Consider the following 13,870-nt stretch of genomic DNA (forward strand, 5'->3'; position numbering starts at 1 on the left):
ACTTTGTTTTTTATTCTTACAATGGTACACCATTAATTAAAAAATATATTACTTAAAGTAGCCCCAACATAGTTATTATCAAATCTTTAAGATAAACTGTATTTTAAAACAACATTGCAATATACCTGAATTACAAACAAACCCATAACATTTTGAAGCTATTTCTATGTTTATTTGAAAGATCCAAAAAAGTGATTAATAAAGGGTGCTTTATGACTATTCTACAAGGGGGGACCCAAAAAACTCAGAATTTATTTATTAAAAATTGTGTATTTATTCTTACATGTTTAAACTCCAGTCACCTTCAAAGTACTCTCCGTTTGACAATATACCCATCAAGATATATTTTCCACTGCTCAAAACCGTTTTTGAACGTGTTGATTTTGATGGATTTTAGTGCTTCTGCCTTTTTTTGTTTCACCTCTTCCACATGGGCAAAATGTTTCCTTTGAGCACTTTTTTCATCCAGGGAAGCGGCGGCAGGGGCGGGGCGCGGCGGGGGTGGGGGGGGGACGGGCAGGGGCGGCAGGGGCGGGGAAAGGTGCTTGGGGCAAGATTAGGTGAATAGGGAAGGTGGGGCACAGGGGTCATGCCGTTTTTGGTCAAAAACTGCTGAACACTCAGCAAGACATATGCAGGTGCACTCATGAATTGCCCATCATGACATGGGCAAACACAGTGAAAGAGTCATCAAAAACAAAAAAACAAACTGAGCCCAAATGCAGCCTCTCACAACAATGCCAGCTTTTACACTGAAGCCGGTGGGCTCCTAGCTCACTTAGTGGTAAAAGCCTATACAAGGGGCTTGCCCTCCAGAAGATAAATCTGGTTTTTCTGGGGTCCCCCCTCATAGATGAACTATAAATAGGCCTAACCATGGAGCCACCATAAATAACAAGTTATCCATCCAAATGTCATTCTTTAAGAAATCAGTGTGTGTTAAAGAAAAGCCTTAGAAGGCAGAGAGAGAAACGGAGAGAGAAAATAAATTAATTTCAGAGGGAAGAACACACATGCACATATACACAACAGAACCTTCCCATTTGGAATTATTTGTGCTTGGAGGAGGGTTTACAAAATCCCTTTACAAAATAAGGTTTTCATTGAGCTCATTCTCAAAGATATGAAAAATGGATTTCAGCTGTTCTTTCGAAATGGCAATTCTGTCAAAGCCATTCTGGGATTTTGGGTAATTTCCTCCAGTTTAGTTTCAGTGCTTTTACTCTAAATAAAATCCCTTGCATCACATCAATCAGCGGACTCAGTTATAAAGGAGAGCTAAAGAAAATGGCTCTGTCGGCATCTTGCTCCAGCATATTTTATGCACGCAGTGACTCTCGTCTGTGGGGAGCAAAGTGGAGCACAAGTAAATTTTTCTTTATTTTGGACTCCTTTTAAATCAGGAAAAAAACTCTGCAGCAGCAGTGTTCTAGATAATAGGCAGACATGATTTATTTGAGGTAAGAAGGTTGTACTGCAATTTTTTAGTATTCACTGGGAAAGTTAGGGACTCAGGCTCAAGCCTGCCTCTGCAGAGTTCCTGAAGCTCTGAGCTCTTTGCAAAATCTACAGGTCACAAGCCAAGAAGGGAACACGCTCCTACAGTTACACCAGTTCTCTTAAAGCAAACAGTTAAAACAATCATGGGCAATCTTTCAGGTTCTATGTTCTGCCTACCATTTATTTTTTCAAATCCAGTTCAACATTCACTTTATCTAAGGAAGCAGAAACTCAAAAAAATGTGTTTAAATATTTTTCTTTGGGTTATTTTTTATGTTTGACTTCTAAGTGAATATCCTACTGTAGTTTTCATTTGTGCAACATAACCAAATGCATTCAATTTACTTCAACATTATTTAACAGTCAAATGAGTTCTGATTTAAAAATGTTCTATAAAAATTGTATTAGAAAAAATGTTGAAATGGAATTGAATTGGACTTAGCATATCTCATTGAAAGTTAGAGTGGGTAATCCATTGTATAATGCAGTGACCTATAAAATAGATTTTAATGATAAGGCATCCACAAAGGAGAATATATACCTTTAAATAAATAAAAGTAACTATATACATGATATTGTACATAGGTAGAGAGATGAAATGAGCCAGACTAATTTTACAAAATTCTCCTTTTGTCTGAAAGTATACTTTTTATTATATTCATAACCCTAAATACAGATCTTTTTCTTATCCCCATTATTTAACATTAGTGACAGCCGCATGAGCGCACTACCATATTTCTGTATTTTTTCAAAATGACATTGGAGCTGTCATCAAAGTACAGCACAGAGATGGCGTTTAATTTGGTTGGAGCACAGCAGGGCTTTGGTACGTGGTCAGGAAACATCAGATGAACCTGGGAAAGAAAAATTGTTTTTACTTTTAAGAAATGTGGTAGATATTTTGTCTGCAGCTTTAAAATAATATGCTTGTCTTACCCCTCACAATTGGGCCCACCCTCCAGCTGACCACTGTTCTCTTTGTGTTCAATAGCTGGGGTGGGGTGGGGAACTGCTAGTAAAGGATATATTCTTATGCATTAATGCCTAGAATCTAACCAGCAGTTCTAATTATGTGTTGGAGTCTTGACAAATGTTCAAACAAGTTAGGAAAATTCCCTTTGTGAAAAAAGCAGTGGAAATTTTCCTAGGAAAAAGAACGTGGCGACTAGCACTGAATTGCTTTTGGTTAAAACAGCTTCTGTTTACTTCATGAGAAATACAGAAGGTATAAGTGCAAATCAAAAAAGCCACACAATTGGACTGTAGAAAGATTTGGGCCTATAAGTTATTTCTAAAAGGATAATTGAACAAGTGATAAAATGTATGCCAACACTTAATTTTTTGTGGTAAAGCAGGCTTAAATATCGCAGCAAAATTAACTCCAGGTATCATCCAATACTCACTTTAAAGCCATGATTCCAACTCTTCTCCACAGAATTTTTTTAACTTACTACCATAAAGAGATATTCTTTTACTAAGTTATTGTTGGTTCATGAGTATCTCCACAGAATTTTTTAGCAGATTGGCCGGAGTTTAATATCCTTTTAGGTCCTTTCCCCTCCAGACTAACTCTGGAAAGCAGGCTAAGCTAAATGAGAAATAAAGAGCCTAGATATTTTACAAATTGAATACCCACAATTCACTTTTTAAGCTTAAAAAAGGTGGCTGTACATGGAAAGTGAAATGCTGAAGTAAAGGGTTCATTCTCATTCTGATCAGACTGGCAGTCCGCCTGTGGTTTGAGCAAGGAGCCAGGGCCTGGTTCTCCCTTTCCTCCCCATCTACCTTCGTCCTTCCCTCAGAGGAGTTTATGGGAAGCCCCACTGATGAGTCCTAAGGGATCTACAAAAAGCAAATATAGCCTCTTAGAGCTTGGCTGTACAATGTCTTGGCTGAAATGATATAAGAGCCCTGAATGTGGACAGAAACAGCAGGAAAAATGAGGTGATCTGACATGAACTTGAAATTTCCTAAGACCTCACAAAGCTAAAAGTTGGATAGTTTCTACAAGTTTCAGATGCAGCTTGTGTCCCTCATCAGTTTTATCTTCCTTAACACACACACATATGATTGATAACCTCATTTCAACGGAGCTTGGCTGCCTTACCAAGCAGTCACTGTGAAAAAAATGGATTGTTCTTGAATGGTTTCTCAAACATGTTAGTCACAAACATGCTCTCTTTTAACAACAAACATGCCTGTCTTCTTGTTTTACGTCCTTCATAGAACAAACATAGAGAGTGCACAATGCCAGGAAAAAAAATCAAACTTCCCATGTACGCTTCAAGTTTTGTGATGACTTATGTCCCACATCCCAGGACAGTGATGCAGAGCAGGGCCTTGTTCCAAGTGCACGTCAGATTTTTTTTAATGTTTGTTTTTCAACACTGCCTTCTAGACTTCAGCCCTAAAGGCTGACAATATGTAATTGTATATTTATAAGAAAACAAAGAAAAAGAAGAGAAAGGGTAATATTTACTGTTTTTTTTTCAATAATTAAGCATTGCTTAGCCTGAGGGAAACATTGATACCTTACATACATATCTTAGGAAGCAAAAGTCTACTTCTAAGTCATTGGAATGACAGTAAAAAATAGGCAAAGAAGTTTCTGAGAAATTAAGTGGCATTTTTTTTATAGGTGATAGTGGCTGTTCCTCTGTGACATTACAGAAAGACAGTGATCGTGGCTGTCCCTTTAAGGAATGAAACGGCAGCATTCTCCCAATATGATCAGCTTTCAGTCAATGTGAATTTTCATAGATGTGGATAAAAAGCTAGATTTCACAGAGATCTTTCTTTTACTAGTGGAAGTATGAATATACAAACACCCATCCTTAGAGAGCATACCTGCTGCCCATCCCCCAGAAATGTTATTGTGTATCATGAAGTACTTATTTTTACAGATCGCAAAGACAAGGCATACCGAACCTTAAAATTCCTCCAGGAATATTCTCTGTACTTTGTATATGGCACAGAAGTAGGTGATCTTATTAGTTAAGACTCAGAAAAAGAAGAAAATTTATAAATGACTACCTTTCAAAATACATATATATTTTATGTCTCTGTTTCTCTGATACCATGTTTTTTTCCAGCTTTTGACAATGCCAGGGTTTAGTTGTTATAGATGTGTCTTTGGTGTCTAGCTATTCTGTAGTACCTATGAAGTCAGTGAAGACACCAGCAAAACACTGGCATTCAAAAATTTAATCTGCCTCTCTCTCTCTCTCTCTCTCTCTCTCTCTCTCTATAAAATTATATATATGTATATGTATAAATTATATATATGTGTGTATATATAATGGTAAAAAAATATATATATATACACACACCATTCCTTATTCAGAAGGGAACTAAGGTACTCTTTTCATCGACTTTAAATTTTAAATTAATTGTGAAAAATAAAGTAACTCCCTGAAGAGTCAACTCCTCACAAATTCTAATAGTTACTCTTTTTTTTTTGTTATAACCGAGCCTTATCCACAAAGGTAGGTTTTTGTTTTGTTTTGTTTTCTTTTTCCCAATAGCTCTCTTACTGCCATCCACCAAATAACACCATTTCTATCATTACGTCTGGAATCTAAAATAATTTATTCCTTTCTTTCTCACCTAATTACAAAAAATTTTCATATTAACCAAAATATTAATTTGGAATTATATCATACAGTCTATTGCACCTTCTAAGAGCCTCTCACAGGTCTTCCCTCTGCCACATCAGTAAGTTACACACCGTAAGACATGTACATCAGACTCTCAAGAGATTTCATGAGCTCATTAAATACAGTACAACCATTTAGAGACCATGAAATCAACATTTCATTATCGTTTTGAAAAAATAAGCCTAGATTATTACAGATTAAATCATTACTGAATTCCTAAATCTGGGGGAAAAAATGAAGATTAATTTCCACCTTAAAGATTACAGGGAAAAAAAAGTATCAAGAAATAGAAATGTGTCTTCTACTTATATGCTACATTAAGAACTTTCATAATGCCACAGTTTGTTATGGAACATCCTTAAATAATTAAAGTAAAAGGCCTCAGATGAAATTCACTACAGCTATTATGCAATGTTTTTGTGATGATTACTAATGAATTGCTAGGTTAAAAACAGTCGCTGGGAACCTATGTGATTCATCATCTTGCATAGTGAAGAAATCAGGGCAGAATGACCACATCATGTTATCCTTCCCCAATCTGGAATCAGGATTATTCTTTAAATCAACCTGAATTTTCTGACTATACCCATAATTTGTTACTTTGGCTCTAAAAAGTGCCAAAGGAGTTTGAGAAGAGAAAATAATGCATTGATAACTACAAATGGATGCTTTCCTTTAAAATAACTTCATACGAATCTTTCATTTTAAACCAGTTTCAATCCTACAAAAATAAAGCATACCAGGGTTTGAACGATGGCATGATTGGTGGCATTCATATGGGCATTGAGTGGAAAAGAACATTCTCCATCACAATAAAATGCAGCATATCCTTCTGGTGCTATAATCCAGTCCTAAAATGCACAAAAAAGAAGAAAAAAGTAATATCACCAAAAAACAATTCTTAAAAATACTCAAATATATGTAAATCTTGATAGGTTTCTTCTTGGTTCAACAATTAGTCTAATAGGATAGCCTCCTCCAGGCTTTGATTTATTTCTAAGTTGAAGTTTACAGAAAAAAAATATAAATATTTTCACAAGAAAATGTCCTCTGTAATTTCTCCCAAGAGATTGCTATGTACAATATTCATAGTATGTATAAACCCATGCATTCATGAATAAAACCATAATCATGAAATAGCATTCTAAATATTCTTTAAACAGGAAATGATGAACTCTGGAAAGTTCAAGTGAACCAGAAAAAAAAAATATAAACTTGAGATAATTCTCATCACTTCTTAATAATTCATTCCTGGTTTCAGAAGCTTGACAACCTCCTGAAGCTTGAATATTTGGTCCTTGGACTGTTTTTTTCTTTTTTTTAATCTGTGAATTAACTTTATAGCCTCTTTAGAAGAAATGAATCGAAGCAAATTCCTCAAAATTGAACATTAAAAATTTTAGGAAGCTAAAAAATTGGCATATGTAATAATTGCCCTAATTTTTTTTCCAGAGAGGTAAAACTTGGCTCAAATGTAAAATTTGAAAATGTTTCCATTTTAGTATAACTTCCCAATAAAAATAGCCCATATTCTGAAGATCATTGTAATAGGACAATATAACCCAAAAATTTCAATTTAAATGATTATTATGAAGACTGTTTGGAGTCTCTCACTTAGTGTCCCAGAGGTTTTCACCCTTTTTGTGAAGCTGATCATATGTTTATGAAGCGTATGTAAAAGAGAGCCAAAAGGTTTAAGCTCAGGAAAAAATTTTTGTCTGATTTTTTTTTGTATGACAGAGGCAGTATAGTTGAGAATTCTATGCCCTAGACTGATAGTTTTGGAACACTGGTAGCAGAGGAAATTGCTCAAGTTAATCTGAAAAAAATAGTTTTAAAATGAAAAGTTTGGAATATTTAGACAACAGTACCTTTTTTACTTCCTAAATATTATAAACATCATTTCTTCTTCAACAGTTTTTCTTTTTGCTGTAAAAACTAATAATTATGTTTCAATAGTGAAAGAATAATGGATAAATAAAAATGATGTCAATAATCCATATATTGAATAGTCAGGATTTATCTTAATGCAGAACAGAAGCATCTAAATCGATCATTCTTACCTGCCATCCCAGATCCCGGAAGCTCACGTAGAGTTCATGCTTTTTACAGGCTTGTTTTTGTTCACTTGTATTATAATCTGAAGATAAAAATCAGATTTTAAACAAATAGCAGTTTATCAGGTATACTAGTAATATTTCTTTTGTAAGGTCACTGATTAAAAAGAGGCTGTATTTGAAGTTGCAATATGAGTTCGAATCTTAAAGCTAAAGCAACTTGCCAGCCATGTGAACTTCAGGTAGGTCACCTGTCTTGAGTTTCTTCTTCTGTAAAGTGTAGACAATACCATTTACCTTGTGGGGTTCTAACAAGAATTTGTTTAGATCTCCCTCTATGTGATGGTACACAGCCTAATGCCTGCCACTTGTTGAATACTAGCTTCTCAGTGAGTGCCCATTCATTAATTTGTGCGCACCATAGTAACACTTAATACATTTATATATATTAAACATCTGTACAATGGTTTTTACCATCGTCAATGAGGCAGACATAGGGAAAGTACCACGAGGGATCATACAGAGTTGATTTTATTTTAATAAACATTTTAAACTCAGGCTACCCGAAGTTGGCCTGTCAATTGTCATCCCAAAACCAGTCCCACCTCTCCACTCTTAACGGATGGCAGTGTTGTTTACAAAAAAACAAAAAACAATTTGAAGTTAAAAAAAAAAAAAAAAACTCCCTGTTTTCTCTCCCACATCCAATCATTCGGGAAATCCTACACATTTTACCTCTGAATACATCCAAAACCCACCCACCCCCACCCCCACCATGGAAGGTCCTTGTGCGAGCCACCATCGCCCCTCACCTGAGTTACTGCAGTATTCCCATTAATATGTTCCCAGCTTCTGCCCTGGCTCCCCCATAACAAAGCAGCTCAAGCAGACCTTTTAATAAGTCAACTAAACTTTATCACTCCCTCGAAAAAAGCCCCATGATGGTTCCCCATGACCACAAAAATGAAATACCCTCGCAGCGGTTTACAAGGCTATGTGATTTGGCTCCATTGCTTCTCTGACTCATTTCCTTCTTCTCCTCTCCTTTATTCCACTCTAGCCATGACACCTCCTTGCTGTTTCACACACATGCTAGCCTTCTCTCTCCTTAGGGCCTTCACACTCACTATCCCTTCTCTCTGAAATGCTCTGCCTTTGGATATCTATATAGCTAATACCTATATAGCTTGTTCAGCTCCTCACTTAAGCATCATCTTGTAAATGAGGGCTTCAGGTACTACCTTAAACAAGCTGGATAGTCCTGGTCTCTCTCCCTCTGCTCTAATTTTTTTCCATTTCACTTATCCTTCTTAATGTGCTATGTGATTTACTTGTTTATTATGTACTCTGGTTCTTGTCTATTTCCCCCTGCTAAACTGTCAACTCTAGAAGGGCAAAAATCTCATTTAATTATGTTTAGGTCACTGGTGTATCTCAAGTGTCAGAAACAGTGCCTGGCACACAGAAAGTACTCAATACATATTTGAAGCATTAATGAATGAACTAGAGTGTCCCACAAATAATTTGAAGCAAAGAAAATACGTTATTTCCAGTACATATTTTGGAATATAACCTTAAAAACCCATAACTTTTTATAATTACTTAATATATTTAAGGATAAATGGAGAGCCCTCACCTTGCTTTTGGAATAAAATAAAATATTGAGCAATAAGGAACTTTTCAGAAAATCTTTCTATATTATCTTTTTTTCCTTTTTCCCCTCTATTTTTATTGTTGACACTATTACAGATGACCCCGTTTTCTCTCCCTTTGTCCCCCCTCCTCCCATCCCCAACTCCTTTTTCCCTCTGGCCATCACCACACTGTTGTCTGTGTCCATGGGTTTCTTTATTGTCCTAAAGTTTGTTCATACTTCGTACCAACAGTATTTTAAAAGCTAACCCATTTTGATTATTTCCAATATGAAATATGAAAGAGGGAAAGATTTAGGGTAAAGGAGCCAGCAAAATAATTTATTCTCAGGGATGACAGCTAAGTTTTTCTTCTAGGAATAAGTGCTTACATTTACTCTGACAGTCATCTCTGGAAAATCACTGTAGCCGTTTAGTATACAGAGCAGTCTGTCATAAGGTATCTCCTTTCAGTTTAATTATCCTCAACCTCTAAAGAAAATGTAGGCACATCAAAGATCCCAGGAACCAGTCTTAGCAGACCTTGTCATCTGCTTTTCACAGTTCCTTCAACTCATTATTTATTTCATGTTAGTCTAGAAAATAAGATGATTAAATTTTGAGCCTAGAGACACTTTGCCTTCTAGTTCACAGTTATTCCTACAGCACAATAATCTTCATTAAACAAATCAAATATGTTGATAATGATGGAAGATGGATGAAAGAGAATTTATTTGAAGCTCAGCACTCTCATTCTTTGGGTAAACCGCTCCCTTAATCAGAATAACACAGTTTAACTTTCTTAAGGCAATGGACAGGCATATTATAACACTATGCGCAATACCATGAAATGGATATGTTCCTTACATATATTTTTAGGGAAAAATTAGTTATGGCATTAGTTTGATTATATAAGCTTCTTGATACTTAGGATAAAAGAAAGTCAGCTATGCATTAAACAATAGGTCAGCAAATATTTTTTTAAAAAGACAGATAGTGAATATTTTAGGCCATGGGGTCTCCTCCTTTGCAACAACTCAACATTGCTGCTATAATGTGAAAGCACCACCCACAGTTAATATGTAGATGCATGGATATGGCTATATTCCAATAAAGCTTCACTTATAGATACTAAAATTTGAATTTTATATGAAATCTAGATAAAAAGTATTCTTTTTTGAATCTTTTTCAAACATTTAAAAATATAAAAAATATTCTTAGCAATTGGGCTGTACAAAAACAGGCAATGGGCTGAATTTGGCTCTCAGACCTTATTTTGCCAACTCTTGTGTTAGACAATAAGGGAAATATTTATTCTTTTATCCTTGTCTTAATTAAAAACATTGAATATGAATAAAGACATTGTAGCCAATAACACACACAAGTATATGTGAAAAGTCATAAGCTATGCATGTGGTTATTTCAATTCCATGTTTATAAAAAAAAGGAAAGTAAAACTTAAATGTCAAAATATATCTGTTCCATCTATGCAGCTTTTCATGCAGTCTAAGTGATGTATATAATGTAACATCGCATAAAGGTAACGAGCAATGAAATTTATAACAGAACCCAGTTCCAAGAATCTGATTTCATAGAGCGTTAGGACCATATGCTTGTTCTGTCAGAAATAAAAATTAATGGATACTGAGTGAAGTAAAGGTTGTACCCAAACCAGCAAAGTCTGCTGTTAGGTTTACTATAAATGGCTGGCTGAATAAACTGTAGGAGGAAGGGAGGGAAATGAGATTTATATCTTTAAAAAATATTGATTGGCAACCCTTCAGATATTAAAATAAAGTGGACAGAATGCTACTGTTGATGAACCTGCCCACAAATGAAGAGTCGTGCCAGAAATTACAAAAACATTCTGGTGCCACAGCCAACACTAGAAAAATTTGCTAACATTCCTCAACCACAACGCAGCTATCTTAAAAAACAGCATCTCTCTGTTTTGTCTCTTTATGGAAATAATATTGGGAAGTCTGTGCCAAAATATTGAAAGCATTGTTAAGTACTTTATGGCAATTTCTTTATATTCCGTTTCTGAAAAGAGGAAAAATTCAATTTTTTCCTAGTTTGATTTTTAAAAAAATATTTTGTTCTAGAAAAAAATTGCAAAAAATTAAAATAAAATACATGGAAATTAAAAGTGGCTAAAAAAAGTTCTGAGGTCTATATAGAGCTTTAATAGTCTGTGTCCTCATGCCTGAAATTAAGCAATCAGATACAGAAACAGAGAGGCTAGCATTGCTATGAAGTGTACAAAAGAAGATCATGTCCCAAAAACTATATACCAAAATGGTTTTCCTTTTCTTTAAAATCTAGTATTAGCTTCTCTAAGTGATGAAATATATAGGTAAATCTGTTGAAAAAAGAAAAATATCCAAAATAGAATTTAGCATTTAAGCACAGCAGCAGCTTAAGCCAAATATGAGATACTGTGTTTCAAGGTGAAAGAGAAGATATTAGCATTCCCATGCTCAGTTCCCAAAAGGAAGAGGACAGAAGGAAGTTAGGACCTGCAGCATCAGGATTTTAATTAACTTAGAGAAAGTAGAAATGACAAATGAAGATACAAGAAGAGGTAAAGCAGCAGAAACAGTACATTTTGTTTTGGTCTGAGGGGTAGAGAAATTCATGATAAACCCCCAAAATATCAATTCCCCCCAAAGATGAGGGATTTCAAAATCCAGTGAACTCCTCACTTGACTGTATGCACAACCCAGTAGGAATTAGTGTTATTTATTTGTGAAGGAATAACTGTGTTTTTCTCTGTATGAATGTGTGATGCAGAACAGACACCACAAAATAATAACTCTCTGGTGTGTTTGCTTAACTTGCTTAGCAAAGCATCTATGTGGATGATTCAACCTTCTCACCTTGGAGCTCACTGACATAAAAACCTGCCCACAAACCTGCATTTCAGACTGCCTTCCAGACATCTCTAAATACAAGTTTGCCAGATGCCTCCTACTCACTATTTTTACTTCTGACTTCACTCCTTCGATGTTTACTATGTTGATTAACAGGATCACTAGTAATCTAGTGGCCCAAACCAGAAAATTCACTTACGCTTTTTGGTTTTCTTTCTTTCTCCCTTATATCCTTCATTAAATTGGTCCACAAAGCCTCACTAAACTGACTCATTTCTAGACCAGTTAACCTGTTGGTACACACTTGGTTATCTTAAACTCCTTCAATGTCTTTTTCTGGTAACTTAATGTAGGGTAACACTTTATCCCTTCTCTTCTGTATCTCTGTCAGTCATTGGTCTCTTTCAGACAATTACTTTTTCTCTTTATTTTATACTTGCAGTGCTGATGTTCCCACTGAAAACTCCATCCTTATTTTTTTCTTCCTTTCTTTGTTTTCTATGGTACTGTCAAGTCCTATGCTTCGTCTTACCATTTGGGCTCATATCTACATCTGTTTCTACACCTTCCACTTATTCTGGAAACTCCCATCTCCAGAGCCCCATTTTCACCCAGCCCCAGTTGGCTTCATTCCACATGTTTTGGTTTCCACTTTCACTCTCTCCAATCTATAATCTTTATTGCTTGGGGTGTTGGACTAGGCCCCTAATCATATTTGGGATTTCAGTTTCCTCTCTTGGCATTCCATCCTTCACTCTCATGCCAAATTTAACTTTTAAAAACGCATATCTTGTTATGACTCTCCTTTATTAATTGCCTATATGAAGACACCATAGCTCCTTATCATCACCACATACCTACTTTTTGTGACTTGCTTTCTTCTTAATTTTCTCACTGATAGCACATTCCTCTCACAGGGGAATAATTGCATAACCAGCCATCTGACACTGGTACTTGACTTTATAACTGTGCATATCAGTCTAAAATGGCTTCATCCACTGCTCCATTTCTGGAAAATATCTATTCTCATATAAATGCCTCATGAAGTCTGTGCTGCACCAGGGCAGCACTTGCTTAGGTTCCCTAAACTTATGTCTGTCATACTACCATATACCTACTCTAATAGAATTGGTTTCTCAATAATTACTGATATGCATATCTGTCCCACTGTCTATGAGACGCTTTTTAAGAAGGAAAGTTCTTATGTTACCCATTTTATCAACATACAGTTAATACTAGGCTTGTCACCGTAATGTATAATTATTTAATATTAAGTGAATATTATTTTATAATAAATCATGTCATTGTATTTTTTCTGTGGATTGTTTTTAGGCAGAGACTTGATAACAGAAACAATGTGCTAATATCTAGTGACAAGTTTTTTTTTATATTATGTAATTAATTGCTCAGATAGATTGGCCAAATTAGGTTAAAGATTCTAAAATCTCTCTTGCTCCTGAACTCTCAAGAAATCCTAATAAGTGACAAGGGGTGGCTACTTATTAAAGAGAAAAAGAGAGAGAGAGAGAGAGAAGGAATGTCTAGTTTTCTCTGATCAAGAATCAGAGATCTTGAGGACTTGAGGACTTCATCATCTATATTTATCAGAGATATTGGCCTATAATTTTCTTTCTTTGTTGTGCCTTTACCTGGTTGTGGAATTTGGATAATACTGGCCTTGTAAAAAGAGCTTGGGAGTCTCCCCTTTTCTTGAATTCTTTGGGATAGTTTGAGAAAGATAGGTATAAGTTCTTCTTTGAATGTTTGGTAAAATTCACTTGTGAAGTCATCCTACCTTTTGCAAAAGCATGGATGGAACTGGAGACTATTATGCTAAGTGACATAAGCCAGTCAGTGAAAGACAAAAATACCATATAACCTCACTTATAACCTGAATTTAATTAATAAAATAACTAATGAAAAAAATAGAACCTGAGACATGGAAAAGACTGATAGCTGTAGGAGGGAGAGGGCGAATGGTGGAAGAAGGGGGAAGGGACTAGTCAAAGATCATGTATGAATGACTCATGGACATGGGCAACAGGGAGGGAATTGACTGTGGGCAAGAGAAGTTGGGTGGGTGGAAGATGGCAAAAGGGAAAGAAAAAGACATTGGGACAACTGTAATAGAATAACCAACTTTTTTTTAATGT

General features: G+C 35.5%; 1 protein-coding gene across 1 annotated transcript in view; it reads right to left on the reverse strand.

Moving 5' to 3' along the window:
• Window positions 1-2,138: 2,138 nt before the first annotated feature.
• Window positions 2,139-13,870, reverse strand: part of BMP5 (bone morphogenetic protein 5) — a 109,505-nt gene continuing 97,773 nt past the window's right edge. The window contains exons 5-7 of the mRNA XM_054569503.1: window positions 7,220-7,296; window positions 5,897-6,007; window positions 2,139-2,354 (exon numbers count right to left, since the gene is read on the reverse strand). Of these exons, the coding sequence (XP_054425478.1) occupies window positions 2,205-2,354; window positions 5,897-6,007; window positions 7,220-7,296 (338 nt within the window). The 3' untranslated portion in view covers window positions 2,139-2,204. The remainder of the gene's footprint in view (window positions 2,355-5,896; window positions 6,008-7,219; window positions 7,297-13,870) is intronic.

Source organism: Pteronotus mesoamericanus, unplaced genomic scaffold (genome assembly GCF_021234165.1).
Source record: "Pteronotus mesoamericanus isolate MK-2021 breed Mesoamerican mustached bat unplaced genomic scaffold, CSHL_Meso_final contig_20, whole genome shotgun sequence".
Lineage (NCBI taxonomy): Eukaryota > Metazoa > Chordata > Mammalia > Chiroptera > Mormoopidae > Pteronotus > Pteronotus mesoamericanus.